The sequence below is a fragment of the Lytechinus pictus genome, chromosome 2 (genome assembly GCF_037042905.1).
Source record: "Lytechinus pictus isolate F3 Inbred chromosome 2, Lp3.0, whole genome shotgun sequence".
NCBI lineage: Eukaryota > Metazoa > Echinodermata > Echinoidea > Temnopleuroida > Toxopneustidae > Lytechinus > Lytechinus pictus.
Window position 1 is genome coordinate 65,356,943 of NC_087246.1, and position 17,427 is coordinate 65,374,369.

General features: G+C 34.1%; 1 protein-coding gene across 1 annotated transcript in view; it reads left to right on the forward strand.

Moving 5' to 3' along the window:
- The first annotated feature begins 222 nt into the window (after positions 1 to 222).
- LOC129253785 (acyloxyacyl hydrolase-like) overlaps positions 223 to 17,427 on the forward strand; it is a 30,492-nt gene continuing 13,287 nt past the window's right edge. Inside the window, exons 1-13 of the mRNA XM_054892213.2 lie at positions 223 to 655; positions 3,495 to 3,590; positions 4,202 to 4,262; positions 5,216 to 5,378; positions 6,102 to 6,175; positions 8,057 to 8,120; positions 8,623 to 8,693; positions 11,276 to 11,324; positions 12,040 to 12,183; positions 12,794 to 12,863; positions 13,347 to 13,377; positions 14,289 to 14,371; positions 14,723 to 14,762. Of these exons, the coding sequence (XP_054748188.2) occupies positions 478 to 655; positions 3,495 to 3,590; positions 4,202 to 4,262; positions 5,216 to 5,378; positions 6,102 to 6,175; positions 8,057 to 8,120; positions 8,623 to 8,693; positions 11,276 to 11,324; positions 12,040 to 12,183; positions 12,794 to 12,863; positions 13,347 to 13,377; positions 14,289 to 14,371; positions 14,723 to 14,762 (1,124 nt within the window). The 5' untranslated portion in view covers positions 223 to 477. The remainder of the gene's footprint in view (positions 656 to 3,494; positions 3,591 to 4,201; positions 4,263 to 5,215; positions 5,379 to 6,101; positions 6,176 to 8,056; positions 8,121 to 8,622; positions 8,694 to 11,275; positions 11,325 to 12,039; positions 12,184 to 12,793; positions 12,864 to 13,346; positions 13,378 to 14,288; positions 14,372 to 14,722; positions 14,763 to 17,427) is intronic.

Consider the following 17,427-nt stretch of genomic DNA (forward strand, 5'->3'; position numbering starts at 1 on the left):
ATAGGAGGATCTAGGCTATTTTTTTAAAGAAATGTTATCAATCATTTCTGTATGAATTTAGGACCGAGAATGGGATGGTCTACCTCCTTGCCATTGTAATCATCTCACTATCAATTATCTGATATGCATGACTTGTCTCTGAGCCAAAAATAATCACGATAACATGTGAGCAGTACAAAGTCCATCGCCTATTATTTAGTTTTGATAGCTACACCATGCTTTAATACCTTCATACTTTATATTCATTAACACTTCAGTTTTAAGATTTCACACTCTGAACCTTCTACTTAACCTATATAAAGAGTAGGCCTATCGATAAGCTATTTATTATATATTAATACAGATATGAGGAATCCACATTCCACTTTGGATTTTGTTGGACCCATATCCCTAGGAAGTTGAGGTATCAGGATCTTCGTAGGATATGGTGGATAGCATTTTTCGGGCCCGAGTTTTGTTTGAAAAAGATTCGATAAAATGACGAGGGTGATGTTATGGGGTAGTCTTCTGCTGATTTCAGTAGCGACTTTTGTTGTTTTGGCTGCAGCCGACCAGCATGACCAGGGAACTACGGGAAAGACGAGAGTGTCTCCGTTGGGAGCATGGAAAGATTCGATATTGACAGGAGGGGTAAACGGTGGTACCACTTGCGCTGGTAAGTAGAGAAGTGGTGGTGGACTGGAGGCGGTATGCGGGGTAAATGATGGTAAAATGGTATAATAACATCAAATGATTTGAATAAACAGTGGTGTTGAAGAAGACTAATAATTGTATTGGTGGTGATTTTTTACCTGATTGCTAAGAAAGCATGAATGCCTGTAAGCAAGCAACCAGAGGACCGACGGCTTAAGGTCCTCTCCGAAGGACCTGGTACTGAGGATTAATGCCTTACCAAAGGGCACTAGCGCACCAAGTGGGAATCGAACCCGGGTCATCGGAATACGAGTCCCCCGCTCTACCGACTGAGCTAACGCGCCTCTAATGGAAGAATGGTATGGGAGATGATGATTGGATAGAATCATAATAACTGAATTGATTGATATTTGCTTATACCTAGCATAGGGAATTCAATTTCCTGGTGAATGGAGTAGTGGAAAGATGGTGATAAAAATTATGGTGGTGGTGGTAGAGCAGTATGGTACGTGGTCGAATGTAATGGTGGTAGAATGATTATAATTTTATATATATATATATATTAAACTGATTAATTTCCTGTTAGTATTGTAAATACATTTGATATTGAATCTTACACTGTTCCTCTTTTTTAACCGATAGGGAAAAACTTAATTGATTTCAATGTTTGGAAGTCAAGAACGACGAATGAGTAATGGTAAACATTTAATATACTTTAAGTATAATGATAGTCGGTTTACTTATCAAATGTGATTGACAAAACAGTGATGATTTTGATTTTCAGATTTTCCTTTTGTGAGTTTATCTTTTTTTATCAAATGCTTTTGTTTTTCAATCCATTAATACTATTTAAAAAATGTTCCGATTATACTATTGTTATCATAATCACGATGATGATGATGATGATGATAATGATGATTATTATGGTAATAATAATAATAATTATATAAGTATATTTACCCAGGGAAGACACTTCAGTTCTGAAAACTGTTCTCCCATGCAGCAGGCCCTGCTATTATTACAACATTATATCAATTATAATGATAATAACAATATTATTATCTATTATATTACTATTATTATCATTATTATTATTATTATTATCATTATTTTATTACCATTACTACTATCAACTAATTTTAGTGGTATAGTAATTATAGTAATAGTTGTATCAATATATCTCCATTAACATTATTGTTGTCGATAAGGGTTTATGCAAGAGTATTGACACCGTGGATTTTTTTTTTTTCATTTCAATGGGCTAAACACGTGATGTTGAATACTGAAAGGCAAATTAAATTGATAATATATTACTTCTTAGTTTCTTAAACCTTATATTGCAACTGTCATTCATTGAGTTATTAACAACATTAGAAACCGAAAATCATATTTACCAATGACACATTCTTCTTGAGTGGTTTTTATTAGTTACGTGTACCTAACATAATGAGATAAACTTTATGATTGTTTTATTATTCGAAACTATATTCAGGTTTCTTATAATAGGGATGTTACTTTGTAACACATGGTTGTAATTTATTTTTTCTACTTTTGAGTGAGTTTTTATAAACAGTCGGAGTGCTTTTAGCTTTTGCGCTCACCAGGAATAAAAGGGGATATTATATCAACCCGCTCCCCCGCACTATTTGCTAACATTCTGAATAACATGGTTTCACAGGCCTAATTCATTTCCCATAGATTCGTGTGTTAAAGTGGCACTTTAAAAAAATTCATAAAAATAAGGAGGAAATTCAAGGGTTGAATGTTTACTACGAGTGAATAGGATACATGTATAACATTCCATATCTGACCAGAAAATGGTTCCTCGACCGGCCCATTTTAAAAATAAATCGGCATTTATGAAGACTACACCTAACGGGATCAAATTCGTCACTTCAGAGAGTAAAATGGCCCTAATTCTTCCGCCAGTAAAAAAAAAAAATAGTTCCATAGTAGTGATATATCTTTCAAATATGGAAAAAGGAAGTTCAGTAGGTACCCTCCCTAGAATCAGTGTTAGATTGTTAGTCATATTCATTCATTTTTGTCAATCAGCAATATCAAATTTAAAAATTGAGAATGGGTTGGCTCGAATGAATATCTTTTGCCTGCCAGTTGTAATTAGGCCCGTGTAACCAGGAGAGCAGGACATAGTCCTAATGAGACTTTGCAATCCACTCAACATTCTCAATTAGTTACTATCACCTCCTTCTCTCACTCTCGAATGATAATTATCTCCTTTTTTCTTGCACCCGTGATCGGCAATTAGGGGATAAAACTAAATTGTCTTTCCTCCATTGTCATAGTGGTATTATACGATGTGAACGGATTCGAGACTTTAATCATATTTTGGTTTCATTATTATCTTATACATTACAAAGATAGGGGGAATTTCAATTCATTTCTGCGTTAAAATCAGTATTTGCAGTTGGAATTGCTAATATAATTTCATTTCTAAGTTCAAACATACATTGTTTGGCGCTTATTCAGAATGACTGATTAATAATTTGCATTTGAAAAATATACGATTATATCATTATAATTTTTTTTATAACCCTAGGAAGATTCTTCACGATCACATGACCACAATTTTTAATTGATTTCATTCCATCCAAACATCATTCTCAAAATTAATGAAAATTGACTAGTATTTTTGAAAATACATTTTGACATTAATAATTCTTATTGATATTCATCATCAACAGTAATTGACATTCTCTAATATTTTGTATTTTTTCATGTTGATTTCCGTAAGACTAATTAGTTGCAGTGGGTGTTTTTTCCCCCTGTTGTCAATATACTTTTTGGTTAACTCGTTTTATTTACACATCTTTTTATTTCTCTTTTTTCTCTGTATCCAGTTTGTTCGTTACTTGTATCCATCGCCGAGCAGGTAGCCGAGATTCATAATGAAACCATAGTTCATGGAATTAATAGGATTTGCTCCTTTTTACCTGGTAAGCAATCTCCCAGTCGCAATCAAACTATTAAAATATATAATATTGAAATAAGTGTGATTATTCTTTATATTATTCCATTATAAAAGTATTTATTTCTTTCTTAATATTCCATGCAAACAATTTTAGTATTTTGTTCTAATTAAAAAATAACCGCCCTTTCACACGGTAAAAAAAAAAATCGAAATTTGAAAGATGATTCCAGTGAAAAATAAGGCTAATGACGAATATTTAGCACGTGTGAAACCAAACTATATATTATAGAATCACGAACGCCAATCACAATTACGATTTCAAATTCTACTGAATTCCAGTAAAGTTTCACTCAACTTATGGTACGAATTTTGCGTGTGAAATTGACAAGTCAACTAGGACACATACCGCCTTCGCTCGGAAATTCGAATTCAAATTACAGTTTTCGAGTGAGCGTGTGAAAGGTCCGATGATTCTAAAGACGAATTACAATCATTATTACAATGATGATTCAAGATTCACGTGTAAAAAAAGGCCCTACGATCATTGCAATCAATATATACATTATGAATGGAATGCTTATATTACAATTCAATTTTGATGATATCTATTAATAAACTTTCACAAATACTGTATAGGTAACTTCCAGGCGACTTGCAACACTTTCGTGGAAATAGCAACCCCAGTTCTTATTGAGATGTAAGTTAATCAAATCTATATGAAAGGCATGGTCAATTTAAATTCTCCAGCATTACTAGCCAAAGTCCCTTTTTTTAATGTCAAATGAATTTCATGACACTCTATATTAGAGGCGTAATGAGCAGAATTATAGAAAGAACAACATTTCGTACGTGGCAAAATTTTGAGGGGATAAAATCTCAAGTAAGAAGCGAGTGAGCAAGAATGTTTACCTTTTTGGCATGTTTGTAATTAAAATCTATTGTTATGATAAATTTTGACCGAGATCTACAGCATATGATGACAAGAGAATTGTTATTAAGAATTGTTATTTGCTCCATAGTGTGCTTTCGGAATGCGGAATTTTTTTTCAATATCCAAATTAACCTAAGTTTTTGGTAATTTAGAGTGGCCGGATCCTGGAAGGGGGGGGGGTCTGGATTCACTGCCCCTCCCCCTGGTTGATTCGCAAATAAAATGTCCATGGAAAAGAACCCCCCCCCCCCCGATTCGAGATAAAAAATAACAATCTTTGTAGTTTGTTTTGCTTTGCTCCCCCCCCCCCCCGAATATTAAGATAATTTCCCATCAACCGTAACCCTTTTTTTTTGGGGGGGGAGCAAAAAATGTTCCTCCTGATCGTGAAAATGCCTGGCCCTCCACTGGTGGCTCTTATTGTTGTTTATGGATCTGAATGAAACAAACATTCAAAACAACTTATCTTTTGTATACATGTCAGCAGCGAATGCAGTATAAGATTATGCGTGTTCTTGACCCCCTACACCCACAAAAAATGAATAAATTATAAATTAAACAAGACGAATAAATAATTTATGAAAAAGGAATTCCATAAGAGGGAGAGAGAGAGAGATAGAAATGGTAATTGAACTCATCTCTTCAAAATAGTAGAGAAAATGTTTGTAATCAGAGGACTTTAACCACTTCCTATCCCTTATTTCAATTACATATAAAAGGGCCTTTGATGAATTCATAACTCCCGATGTGGCTTGCCAGCTCCTCAATCTCTGTTTCACGGAGCCTGGCCAACAAACCTGCCACCTATACCCCCTACCAAACCCTGGAATAGAGAGGGTTGTCAAGAAGGCAAGGCAGAGACTGGAACACAAGAACACGAAGGTGAGATCCTTTCGTTTTACAATTGTATAAATGATCTCAATTAAGAGATATCAAGTCTGATGTAACCCCCCCAAAAAACAACAACAATGAAATGAAATAAATTGAATGAATAATTAAGCAAACAAGTAAATAAGTAAATAATGAATAAATAAGTAAATAAATGAATGAATGAATAAATAAATTGAATGAATGAATAAATAAATGAATAAATAAATGAATAAATAAATAGATTAATTAATTAGTTAATTAATTGATTAAAACCGGTGATAAAAGAACTAATGAAGAAGAATGAGTATGGGGAGAAGATTTGAAGCGGAACAAAATTCCTCTTTTGCAAATTTCTTCTTATGAATGTAGTAAATTTTAATTGTATTTGTTTACAATCGTAATGAGCATCCAAATGAGGGGGCTGAATTTTTAACATACGCCACTCGATTCAGACTACAGTCCTCAAACATTATTCAATAAATCGTGATTTTTTTTTTGTCATAGATTTCGGATGATTCCAATGTATCCATTGCTGCGAAAAGGACGGTATAAACAAATAAGCCGATTAGAGAAAGTCTAACACTATATGATGTAAACAAAAATGTAATAATCTAACAGATTTCACCAAACTTAAATGTCTTTCTTTGAGACGGGTGGGAGGGGAGACTCGCCCCACTCCACCAGTTTTGTTTTTATAAATGTAAAAAGTTTCATATGATTTCCCTCTCTTTTCAGGTGGATCCTCTTGGAATTGATGTGGATTGCTCAACACTGCCTATCTTCAAAGAACTATGTGAACTCATTGAAACGTATGAAAATCTTATTATATATATACATGCAATTCAATATATCTTAATTTAATCCCTCTTGGCTTGAGGTCTTTTACTGGCCTTACTTACACTAACTTCCCTTTGTGTCTGCCTACTCCTTTTCTTTCATCCCCTTCACTATAAACCTGATTGGTCTTTTCTACTCACTAATGCCCCTTTTGTCTCCTTGTTTCTAGTGTTGCTGTAGCTTGTTTGTGGTCTATATTATGGTTGTTCCACTTTACATGTTTGTCATTTTGCCTCCGACGAAGATTCTGCTACGATCGAAAGCTTAGGCCCCTTTTTGACTTTTTAATTTATTTTCATGACAATAAGCAGACATTTTCCATGATAATGATTCACGTACACAACATTATTGTAAATTCAAATATAAATCATACCTGGAAAAGTTTCTTTATTTTTTTAATTGTATATATTTATCGCCAGTAGAAATATGGTAGACCGCCATCTTAAGCTTGAAGCTTGAAATTGATGGAGGCCTCGATGAAAGGTATTGAAACCAACTATTCGTTTCCAAGTAAACAATATTCAGTCAGACCGCAGGTTCCTATGCTAATGAGCAAAAAGGCCAGATTCATCCAAATCATCTCGTGGCTGAATCCTCCTCCTTGCAAAATCTCGTGATTCGTGAGATTTTCTTTCTCTAAGAATTTACCTGTTTTAACCTCAAGTTAAATGAAATATTATTGCACCATCAGATAGAGTAAAAGTTACTCTTTCATATTGGTCATTTATTTTGTATACAATATTTTGTTAAATAAGTAAATTTCTGGCCCGAAAATGTGCCTCAAAACTGAATTTTCTTCTCCTGTTTTCTTTTGCAAATTGTGCAAAATTTTTTATTTTGAGCCTCAATGATATCTCTATCACCATAAAGCTGAATTTCTGTACTTTCTCACAATGCCACTCTTGATATGCGGCACCTTTTAATCGGGTCAAGATCACACTTTTCCCACCAAGGTACAAGACGAGATTTCTGAAATTTTGTACTTGCATGAAATCCAGAGTTCTGATTGGCTGGATAAGGTTCACAGAACTACAGGCGCGGGGTATTTGAGGAGATTACCACATGGGAAGTGTGACCTTCCCACTAACCCAGGCACTGGGACCGTTGGAATTTGCCATTGTGTGGTCTCTTTGACCAATCAGAGTGCAGTATTCTTGTTTTCAAACTGCTTTATGTACTTGGCAAATGAAAAGTGTGATCTTGACCCGATTAAACCAATTCTTATTTTGAAACCTATATCATTTCAAAGCATACACATTCAGCTTTATCATGATATAAAAATCATTTGGGCTCAAACAAAAATAAAGTGTGAAAATAGCAGCTTTTGTCAGGTGAAAATATTTATTTTGTAGCATATTTTAGATCAAAATTTTAACCTATATTACAAAATCTTTGAATAAATCCAAACACATGACCTGAAAGAATGATTCTTCTACTTTACAATGGTACCAAATTCATGAAATTCGATGCACAATTAGAGCAGCAATGACCGAATGAAAAGAGGTGTTTTGGTCCGCATCAAGCTCATTAAATATGCAAAACATCTCAAGTCATGAATATCACTTGGATGAAAGAAGCCACTTTCTTGGGACCTGCAGTCTGACTGATTAAGCGAACATCATTTCAAGCGGGAGGGGGGTGGGAGGGAGGGGTAGTCATTATTAATAGCTGTACACACGCGCCACCACAAGTTTTCGAATGCACCCGTATGAGATCGAGACATTATACATGTTATACTATAGGCCTATGAGTTTCGGCTATGTAATATTTTTTATTGTATATATATATATATATATTATTATTTTACGTTCTGATAGTATTTATGGTAATATATTTTTTTTGCGTTACAACAGGAGGTTTGGGGATGACCACTTACCCATAATAGATGTCGATCAGGACAGGTTTAGCATTTATAAGGTATGATATTCATTTATAATTATGATAGGCGTCTATATAGAGTAATGCAAAAGTTTGACTTTCGTTGAATATTGTGGTGGTGGCCACTGGCAGATCGGAGGTGCATATCCATCCCGAACCCCCCCCCCCCCTTGAGAGCCATAAAAAATTAAATAAAAAAAAAATCAATTCAGACTATCACTATTTGAAAATACCTCCACTTGTTATGAGAACTTCCATGGCCCTGGGACGATTTTTGGCTGGGGATAATGATGTATATTTGACAAGCAAAAAAAAAAAAAAAAAAAAAAGGTTTCACTACAAAAAGGCAATTTTCGTCCTCAGATATATTTTGACAAGCAAGCAAAAAAAAAAACATGCTTCAGCCCCCAGCACCCCGTTTCCCATGGCCATGAGATCTTCGGATTAGTATTTTTTATTAGTATTTTCATTTACATGTATCAGAATTATTTTTTTTTCTGAATATGTTGACTTATTATGAATATTTAATGATTTAACACAGACACTCCGGGGCTCGCATTGGAGAGGGAAAGATTGCTCAGATCTATCAGCTGATTTGTATCCAGGAAGAAAGTAAGTCGAGAGAACATTTGGGTGCGTTTATCCGCCACTTTTTTACCCCAGAATCATGATCTGAATCATGATTAAAATCATGATTCTGCAGAATCACGATTGCGTTTAGTCGAAATTGAATATAATCATGATTAGAATCACAAACATGAAACACGAAAAAAGGGGCGTTTGGAAAGACGTTTCTGCAGAATCACGTACGAAAATGTTCGAATAAACGATATCGTGATTACAATCATGATTCTATGACCTCACTGTTGTGTCGGGCTACCAGTTCGGTTTGATTCTTGCCAAGCTCAATGCGCTCTATATGCTCATTGTATGTGTACTATGCATGCATTTCTTGTCATGTTCAAGTTCTGTGTTGGTCATCGCATCGTCCACTACTTTTCATTTTTTGGTCATGTCTTCAACTTCAAGTTCTAGTAAATTAATTAACTGGACAGACAATGATCTCAGTTGTTGTTGAGTATTCAGTATTAATATTAAATTGGATCTACGCTGAAATTAACTTCCGAACACCATTTTGGATAAACTAACAAGATGAATAGAAGCATATGGACCCTATATGATAGAAGTAAACAAAATGAGGTATAGACTGAATTCTGGAAGCAAAATATATTTCGAGAGCCGAAACACGTGCGAAAAACTTCCTCTGTCAAACTGCGCACTAGTGATGCGCACTGGATTGGCCCGATTCTGAGCAGAAACAGCATTGGAATGAAGGTCGTCTAAACGCTGATCCTGTGATATTGTGATTCATGTTTGTGTTTTGAATCATGATTCAAATCATGATTCAAATCATGATTCTGGCTTGAGGTCGCATAAACGCAGCAGTAAAGATGATGATTCAAAATAGATCGGAAAAGGAGTAAGAAAGATCTGGCTGAGATCAACTAAACTCAAATCGATCTGTTAGTTTGTGTTTATTGACGCAGATATTTTTACATGTTTTTTTTAAATCGTTTTATTCAGCATATTTGAGTTTATACAGGTTCTTGTTTAGATATTCAGTTCTGAAGTTATCGAGATAACAGAGAGAGAAGGAGTGAAAGTAGTCTCTTGTCGAGGCCCTTGCGAGGCCCAAGTCGCTTTGCGAGTTAGGGTATCACTTGCTTCGCTCGGGATCATAATTGAAAAAAGGGCAACCGCCAGGGCCTCGACAAGAGGCTAGGGTTGGAGTAGCCAATTATTCACTGGCGGATCTAGGGGGGCACAGCCGGCCCGCCCCCCCCCCCCCTTGAGAGGCACAATTAAAATTTGTAACGTAAAAAAATGCCGTTAAACAGAAGTATGCCCCCTTTTTTTCGTGGACGAAATCCCCTTAATTATTGGTTAAAACCCTTTTTTTTTTGCTTCTCAAATTTTTCCCCGGGAAAATGGCCTCCCCCCTTTCGAAAAATCCTGGATCCGCCCCTGTAATGATTGATAGTTTTCCACACGAACTATTAGTGATATCTTTTAATACTTTTCTCAAGTCGTCTTAATTTGTTTGTTAAATATTGTTATTCTTTCTTGTCATCTAAATATATGTTGTTTAAAAATAGACGAAAAAATATTATGATATCAGGACAATTGTCACTGAAAGGAACTTTATTAGAGTGTGTTGAATCAACATTATTTCTTGGTATATGTATCGACAAAAACCTTACATGGAAGAAACAGGTTGACATTGTCTGCAATGTGCTAAGCAAAAAAATGGGAATACTTTATAGATTGAGGAATTATGTAACAAAGAGAATCTTAGTTATGTTATACAACTCATTTATTTTACCACATATAACGTATGGTCTGGAAGTATGGGGTGGGACGTGCAAAACAACCCTGAACCCTATATTATTACTTCAAAAACGAATAGCTAGAATAATGACGTTCAACCATCATACTTATCACTATGCTACTTTATTTTATGATCTAAATATTCTCGATATTTTCAAACAATACCAATATTTGATAGGAGTATTTATGCACGATTTAATTAATAATCGGTTGCCGCATAGTTTTTATTGATTATTTTTCATGTATAGACCATCCATACAATACAAGAAATAGAGAAAAGCGAAATGTTAATCTTGACAAAAATAATACAAATTTGGGAAAACAATTTTCTGGTCCTACTTTATGGAATCTTCGGCCAAGTAATGTTAGAAACACCCCCAGTCGTAAGATATTTAGCAAATCGTTAAAATTAATGCTACTGGAAGATTATAATCAATTAGGTATGGTAAAATACTGCCTGAAAACAAATAATTCTATATAAAGATTTTGTGAATAATTAAGATATTTTTTTCTTGTAAATAGTGTAAATATGTTCATTGAAAATGATCGAAATTTTCTGCAACAGTATAAGTAGAATTAGTATTGAATTTGATGTACAATGTTGAGATTTAGTTAAATTTATTGTTTAAACTATGATAATGAAATTATTTGGGGCTAACCTCGATTAGCATCTTGCTATTATGTTAGCTCCAATTACCAAATGTTTTGTTTATATGTGATGTACTATTCCTTGTAACTGTATCTGACAGTGATATTTGGTAATAAATTCAATTCAATTCAATTCAATTTATCACTCCATCTCACAGAGCTTTAAGACAAGATGAAGTACTAGATTCCAACTGCAACGGGATTTATGTAAGTTCATACCATAAAATTAGTAAAGTTTTATCCAAACTTAAACTGTCATTCTCTCCATCCCCTTCCTTTCGCTCTCGATCTTTATTCCCTTTCCACTTAGCTAATTAGTAGTCAGGTGCATGGATGCAAATGATGGTTTAGTTTGTTTAATCATGGAAAATTAAGTAGAAAATATTCAAATAAGTCTAAAACAGTTTCACCAAGTCGATGCTTTCATATTTACTATTGTTATTGTTATTATTATCATTATTATTATAATTCTAGTTGGTATTTCAACAAAGATCAAGTTACAAAGGAAATTCAGTACCATAATATGTGCAGGTTGCATGGGAAAGGTAAAATGAATTACTGTAGCCCACTCATTTTCCTCACCGATCTGGACTTGTAAGGTGACATCCTCAGGAATAAAAACATATACATAAACTCTATATTAAACAATAATAATTCAGCTAGAAATTGCATTTTAAAATTTGATACGTAGGAGAACAAGAATTTTTTTTTTTTTTAAGATGGGTCGACTTAAGAGAAAAGGTGTGAAAAAAATGATATTTTGTGGTAAACATTTACATTAGCCAGGTAAATAATAATTTCAAGTAAAAAGTACATAATAATTTCAGTAAATATATAGTAAATAATGATCTCCAACTAGTTAGTCTAGTCAATAGATAGAGAGTCTCTAGAGACGTTCTATTCTTTCCCGCTATGTATATAGGGCATGGATCCGTCAGTTCTGAAACCATTCGAAGAGACGCTTTGCGATGGTACCAAGCGAATGGGTACCATACTTCTCGGGGACTCTGCCGGGGCACACTTCCATATTCCTCCTGAATGGTTCACCGCTTCAGAACTAAGCTTGGTAAGAATGAACTTTAATGATATTGATTTTGTAAAATTGCCTCCAAAATGCATGTATACATGCATTTTCTATTTAAGTTTATTAATCTCAATCTTTCACTTTTTAGCTGTCTGGTCGTGATGCTGTTTAATCAGTTTTGCACAGATTATTGCGCCCTCTTGAGATTGCGGTGCAACCCCTGTTAAAAATTGATATAAAAAATACGAATAAAAATCGCGACCGGATACAGTTTTCACGTAAAACTGTGGAATAATATTTTTCTTATATGTTTACGAAATACATATTTTTAGATTATTGGGCGAATGTATATTATTTTTAGGTAATTGGGCCAAGTTTCCAAACTTTAACTTAAATTTTTGATATTGGCCCTCGGGTATTGACCTCTTAATACCATCAGAAGATGGATCACAGTGTGTCTTATACATGTAGAGTGACAAAGACAGAGCTGGATTGATCAGTGTTCAAAGAAATTAGGGATAATGACTCATTTACATGATAATGTATAGACTACTTTGTTTTAACCGCATCTATAGAGGGACTGCCACACCCGGCATGCATGGTTTAAAATGTAATTTAAACACTTCATCGATTTAATCTGCTCCTAAAACAGGAAGTGTTCAAAGACGTTGCAATGATTATCGAGAACGAATTCGACTGGCCCATGACGTCCGCTGTAACAGGTAGACTACACATTTTTATTTCTTTTACATTTTCTTTTATATTTTTTCACCGATTTACTTTACGTAGCTTTATTCTTTTCGTACGGCATATCCTTTATGGACAAATTGAAAATTTGATATTTCTACGAATCGAAAAAAAACAAAGAAATTTTTCAGTGAAGTAAGAAATTATCGAAGATCGCAAAATTTATCCATGTGACAGATTCCTCTTTCAGTGATTACGATTAAGAAAAAATATAGAAAATCGATACTCTGCTTTTATGTATCTTTAGATCCCCTTAATTTATGTATTTGTATGATGGGCCTATTTACTGCATAGACAAACTCGTAATTTGTGTAACTTCAACATTGTTTTCGTTTATAGGATTTTAAAAAAATCATTGGAACTACATGCATCAGTTAAAACGTTCTTAAAAGCCAGTGATCTCTTTCTGTTTCTTTTTTTTTCTTTTCATATCTCCTATCTTTTATTTTCACATATAGGCTACATGAATTCAACTTGGTCTGTTTTAAAGTAAGTAATATTATAAAATTTGATGGATACAAAAATATTAACTTTCTCTCTTATGACATTATACTAACAAAATCTTTTACTATTTTTCTTCTTTATTTTCGCCAACAAACTTTCATTTTATTATACTACAATCAGCACATCTGATATCATCAGAAATTTTTATTTCATGTTTTAAATTTCCTCTTGTTCTAATTTAAGTTTTATGATGTTGAACTATATATGCCGCATACTTCAAAGTCACAAAGTTAAGTATTAGGGGTAAAAACATGCAAATGTCTATAAATAACATGACCAACGAGTTATGAATTTGAAGGGGTAATAAGTTACTCCAGAAGGTTATTAAATTATGTTATTTATGTCTAGTTTTCTACTGTAATATAGTATTTTCCTCCTTCATGCTATGCTTATTCCATTTTCTTTTGATGTGGATTTTTTGTACCCCCCTCATGCCCTTATGTTCTTACATCCTACCTATTACATTTATTTGAATAAAATTTCAAATAACACAATATAGAGTACCGAAGTGTGACGTCTTCAAATTTCACTTATTTGCATTTCAGCACTTTTTATACCATATTTTGGTAGAGCATGATGAAAACCCCCCACAACCCAAATTTGGTAAGAATCGGTCTGTGAGGCCCCAAGTTATGACCTCATGAATACATGAATAGCCCAATAGCCCCATTGAAGTCAATGTAATATTGGCCTGGTTCTAAATGTTAGGAACCTGGCCAATAATACATTGACTTCAATGGGATTAATTATGTATTCATGAGGTCATATCTCAGGCCCCCATGGACCGATTTCCACCAAATGTTGTGTAGTTGGGTCTTTTATCATTCTTTTATCATTTTTTTTGTGACGTCATCACTTGGGTACCCTCATTGATTATTCTCCTAATTCCATTCCAGCGGGCCAACCAATTCGTTGTACCTTCGTCTTCGAGAGCTGAATCACTGCAACCATCGAGATTTTCAGAATACTGCTGTCAATGGTAATTAGCATGATTATTTGTATAAAAAATTGTTATCATTATTCTTTGTTTCCACTATCATAATTTTCACCATTGTTATCATCATCCTTATTATTTATCAAACTTTATTATTGTTTTGATTCGAAGGAACGATCGGCAGTTGTACCGGAATACCTTGGAGGTAGATGTGTGTCCTAGAATAGCTACTTCTTCCGTACAATGATGATGGTGATCTTGATGATGATGATGATGATGGATGATGATGATTATGATGATTATGATGATGATGATGGATGATTATGATGATGATGATTTTCATCATCGTCACCATCATTAATGGAAATATCAATTCTCCTTTACGAATCCTAACAGGAGCCAAAAGTGGAAACATGAACAGTTCAAATCAATACGGGTAAGAAAATCATCAAAATAAATTTTTTATAGGGTATTTATATTGCGCACATATCCACCTTGTTAAGTGCTCAAGGCGCTCCTATATTACCCGGCTAAGCTAGGCGTTCATAGCGCACACAGCTTTTTAAGGAATTACTTCCTACCGGTACCCATTTACCTCACCTGGGTTGAGTGCAGCACATTGTGGATCAGTTTTTTGCTGAAGGAAATTACGCCAAGGCTGGGATTCGAACCCGCGACCCTCTGTTTCAAAGTCCGGAGACTGATCCACTGGGCCATAAAGCCATATTCATTTTTTTAGATTGTTCTTTGGGCCTGATGTTGCCATCATAAAACGATTAAAAGTGGCCCATGACTGCCACGTGATAAACCATGGTTAAATTAAACAAGACAAACTTATTAGAAATGTTAAACAAATGAATGATAAATCAGTGCAAGGAGCATGAAGGATGCTCATTTCGAAAACACCTATCTTCTTCAGAAAAGCCCTATATTATCGATCTTAAGAATACAATATTTAAAAAAAGAAAATATTTGAAATCCAGTCTGCATACTATTAGACTAAGCTATTGCATCTGATAAACTTTCAGGTTGGCAAAAACAACCGTTGTTAAAAAAAGTGTACGGTCTTCTTCTTTTTTTAAATAATATTTTATTTTTTTCCTCTTTCAAATCAATAAGTTTACAATTATCACAGTTCATATAAATAAAGATTCTTTGCATGTATACAATCAATAAACAATCAAACAAATACACATATCAATATCAATGAGATTACGAATATTTTCAAAATGATTACAAATGAAATTAAACTGCCAAATTTCTCTTCTATAACAATGTGAAAGCAGAGGGGAAAAACCCATATCAATCGTCAAAATAAACAAAAACATACTTTGTAAAAGATGACTTTTTTCCCTGAATAGAATAGAAATAATCTCTTTTGCACATAATTATTAATTTAACAAGAATAAAAAAAAGGATAAAAGATTATTTTAAATGTTAATTAGATGAAGGTTATTATCCTAAAACGTCCCTACACACCCACCTTACCCCCATACCCCCTCCCCCCTCATCTCTCTCCCCAGACACTCACACAAGCTCACTTCAACTCACCACCACCCACAGCTCCCCCCCCCCCCCCTCTTCCCCGTCACAAAACTCACACATCCATCTATACACGTACACCCACACACGATGCATCCTGCTCTGGTACAACTATCTGTATTTGAACAAATAAACAAAACAAAACAGAAACAAAATGAAGCAACCAATACATCCATAGTATTAAGAAAGGTATGCATTGATTTGTTCCCATTTCCTTAAGTGCACCCCCAGCTTCCCCTTTTTAAAGGGGAATCCAACCCAAATAAAAACTTGTTTTTATAAGGAAAAGAAAAATCAGACAAGTTGATAGGTGAAAGTTTGAACAATATTGGACAAACAACAAGAAAGTTATGAATTTTTAAAAGTTGTAAATATTGGTAATCACTATACCCATGGAGACTTCAAATTGGCCGCATATGGGATGTCATAGTGATGTAAGGCAAGGACTACTCTTCCATGTACTCCAATACATATTATGGCTAAAATGTCATTTTCCCCAAAAGTTTTATTTCAAATTATATTTTTCTTTCATTAGGACATAAAACAATATACTACCTGGGTTATATTTAGATTACTGCCCCAGCTAGGGGGTTGGGTTCTTAGGAGAAAACCACAAATCCCTGATAATAAAGTACTTGGCCTATGGGAAAGTTGTCCTTGCCCCTTGTCATAATTTACTTACCCAGTTGCCAATTTGAAATCTACATAGTATTAGTGATCTCAATTTTAAAGCAGCCATAACTTTCTTATTGCTTGTCCGATTTCTTTCAAACTTTCACCATTCTGTTTAATTTATTTTTCTCCTTCCCAACACAACATTTTATGGCCAAGGCTGGATTCCCCTTTAAACGCTATTTGATATTCCGTATCTCTATACTCTTTAACCAAATGTGTCACTTTATGTACGGTTGGCAATATTCCCTGTTTTCTTGAACTAAAAATAATATACTTAATTAAGAATATAATACAGTTTATTAAAGCTACTCTTGTAGTGTTTCCAGATATCCCCATGAAAATTGTTTTCCAACTGTCACTGCCAAGTTCATTCAGTTGAAATATTTTACTCATCTCTTCCCATAATCGCTTAACTTCAGGACAATGAAAAAAATAAATGTTGGTAAGACTCAACTTCTTTGTTTACAAAAGGAACACAAATTATCTGTCTCAAAATCAAATTTAAAAAGTTCCCTTTTCGTGTACACATCCCCTTGTAATTGTTTGTATTGAAATTATCTGTGTTTATTGCATAGCATTGCACATTTCAGTCTCAGAAATACTTCTTTCAGTTCCCCCATTCCCAAATCATATTCGGATTGCCCATCTGTAACATGAAATACATAATCAATTTGAAAATTTTCAATGAAGTGGTCATACATTCGTCTAGATTTTATATCACATAGTATCTGAACATGCCCACATATCATCAATTGAATTTCAAAGTTGTCTGTATCCATTTCCATAAAATCACCTTGTATCCACTCTTCTTTTATTACTGAAAATATATTTTGAATTTTGAGCAAGTTTTCAGATGAAAATTTCAGATTATACCAGTATGAAAC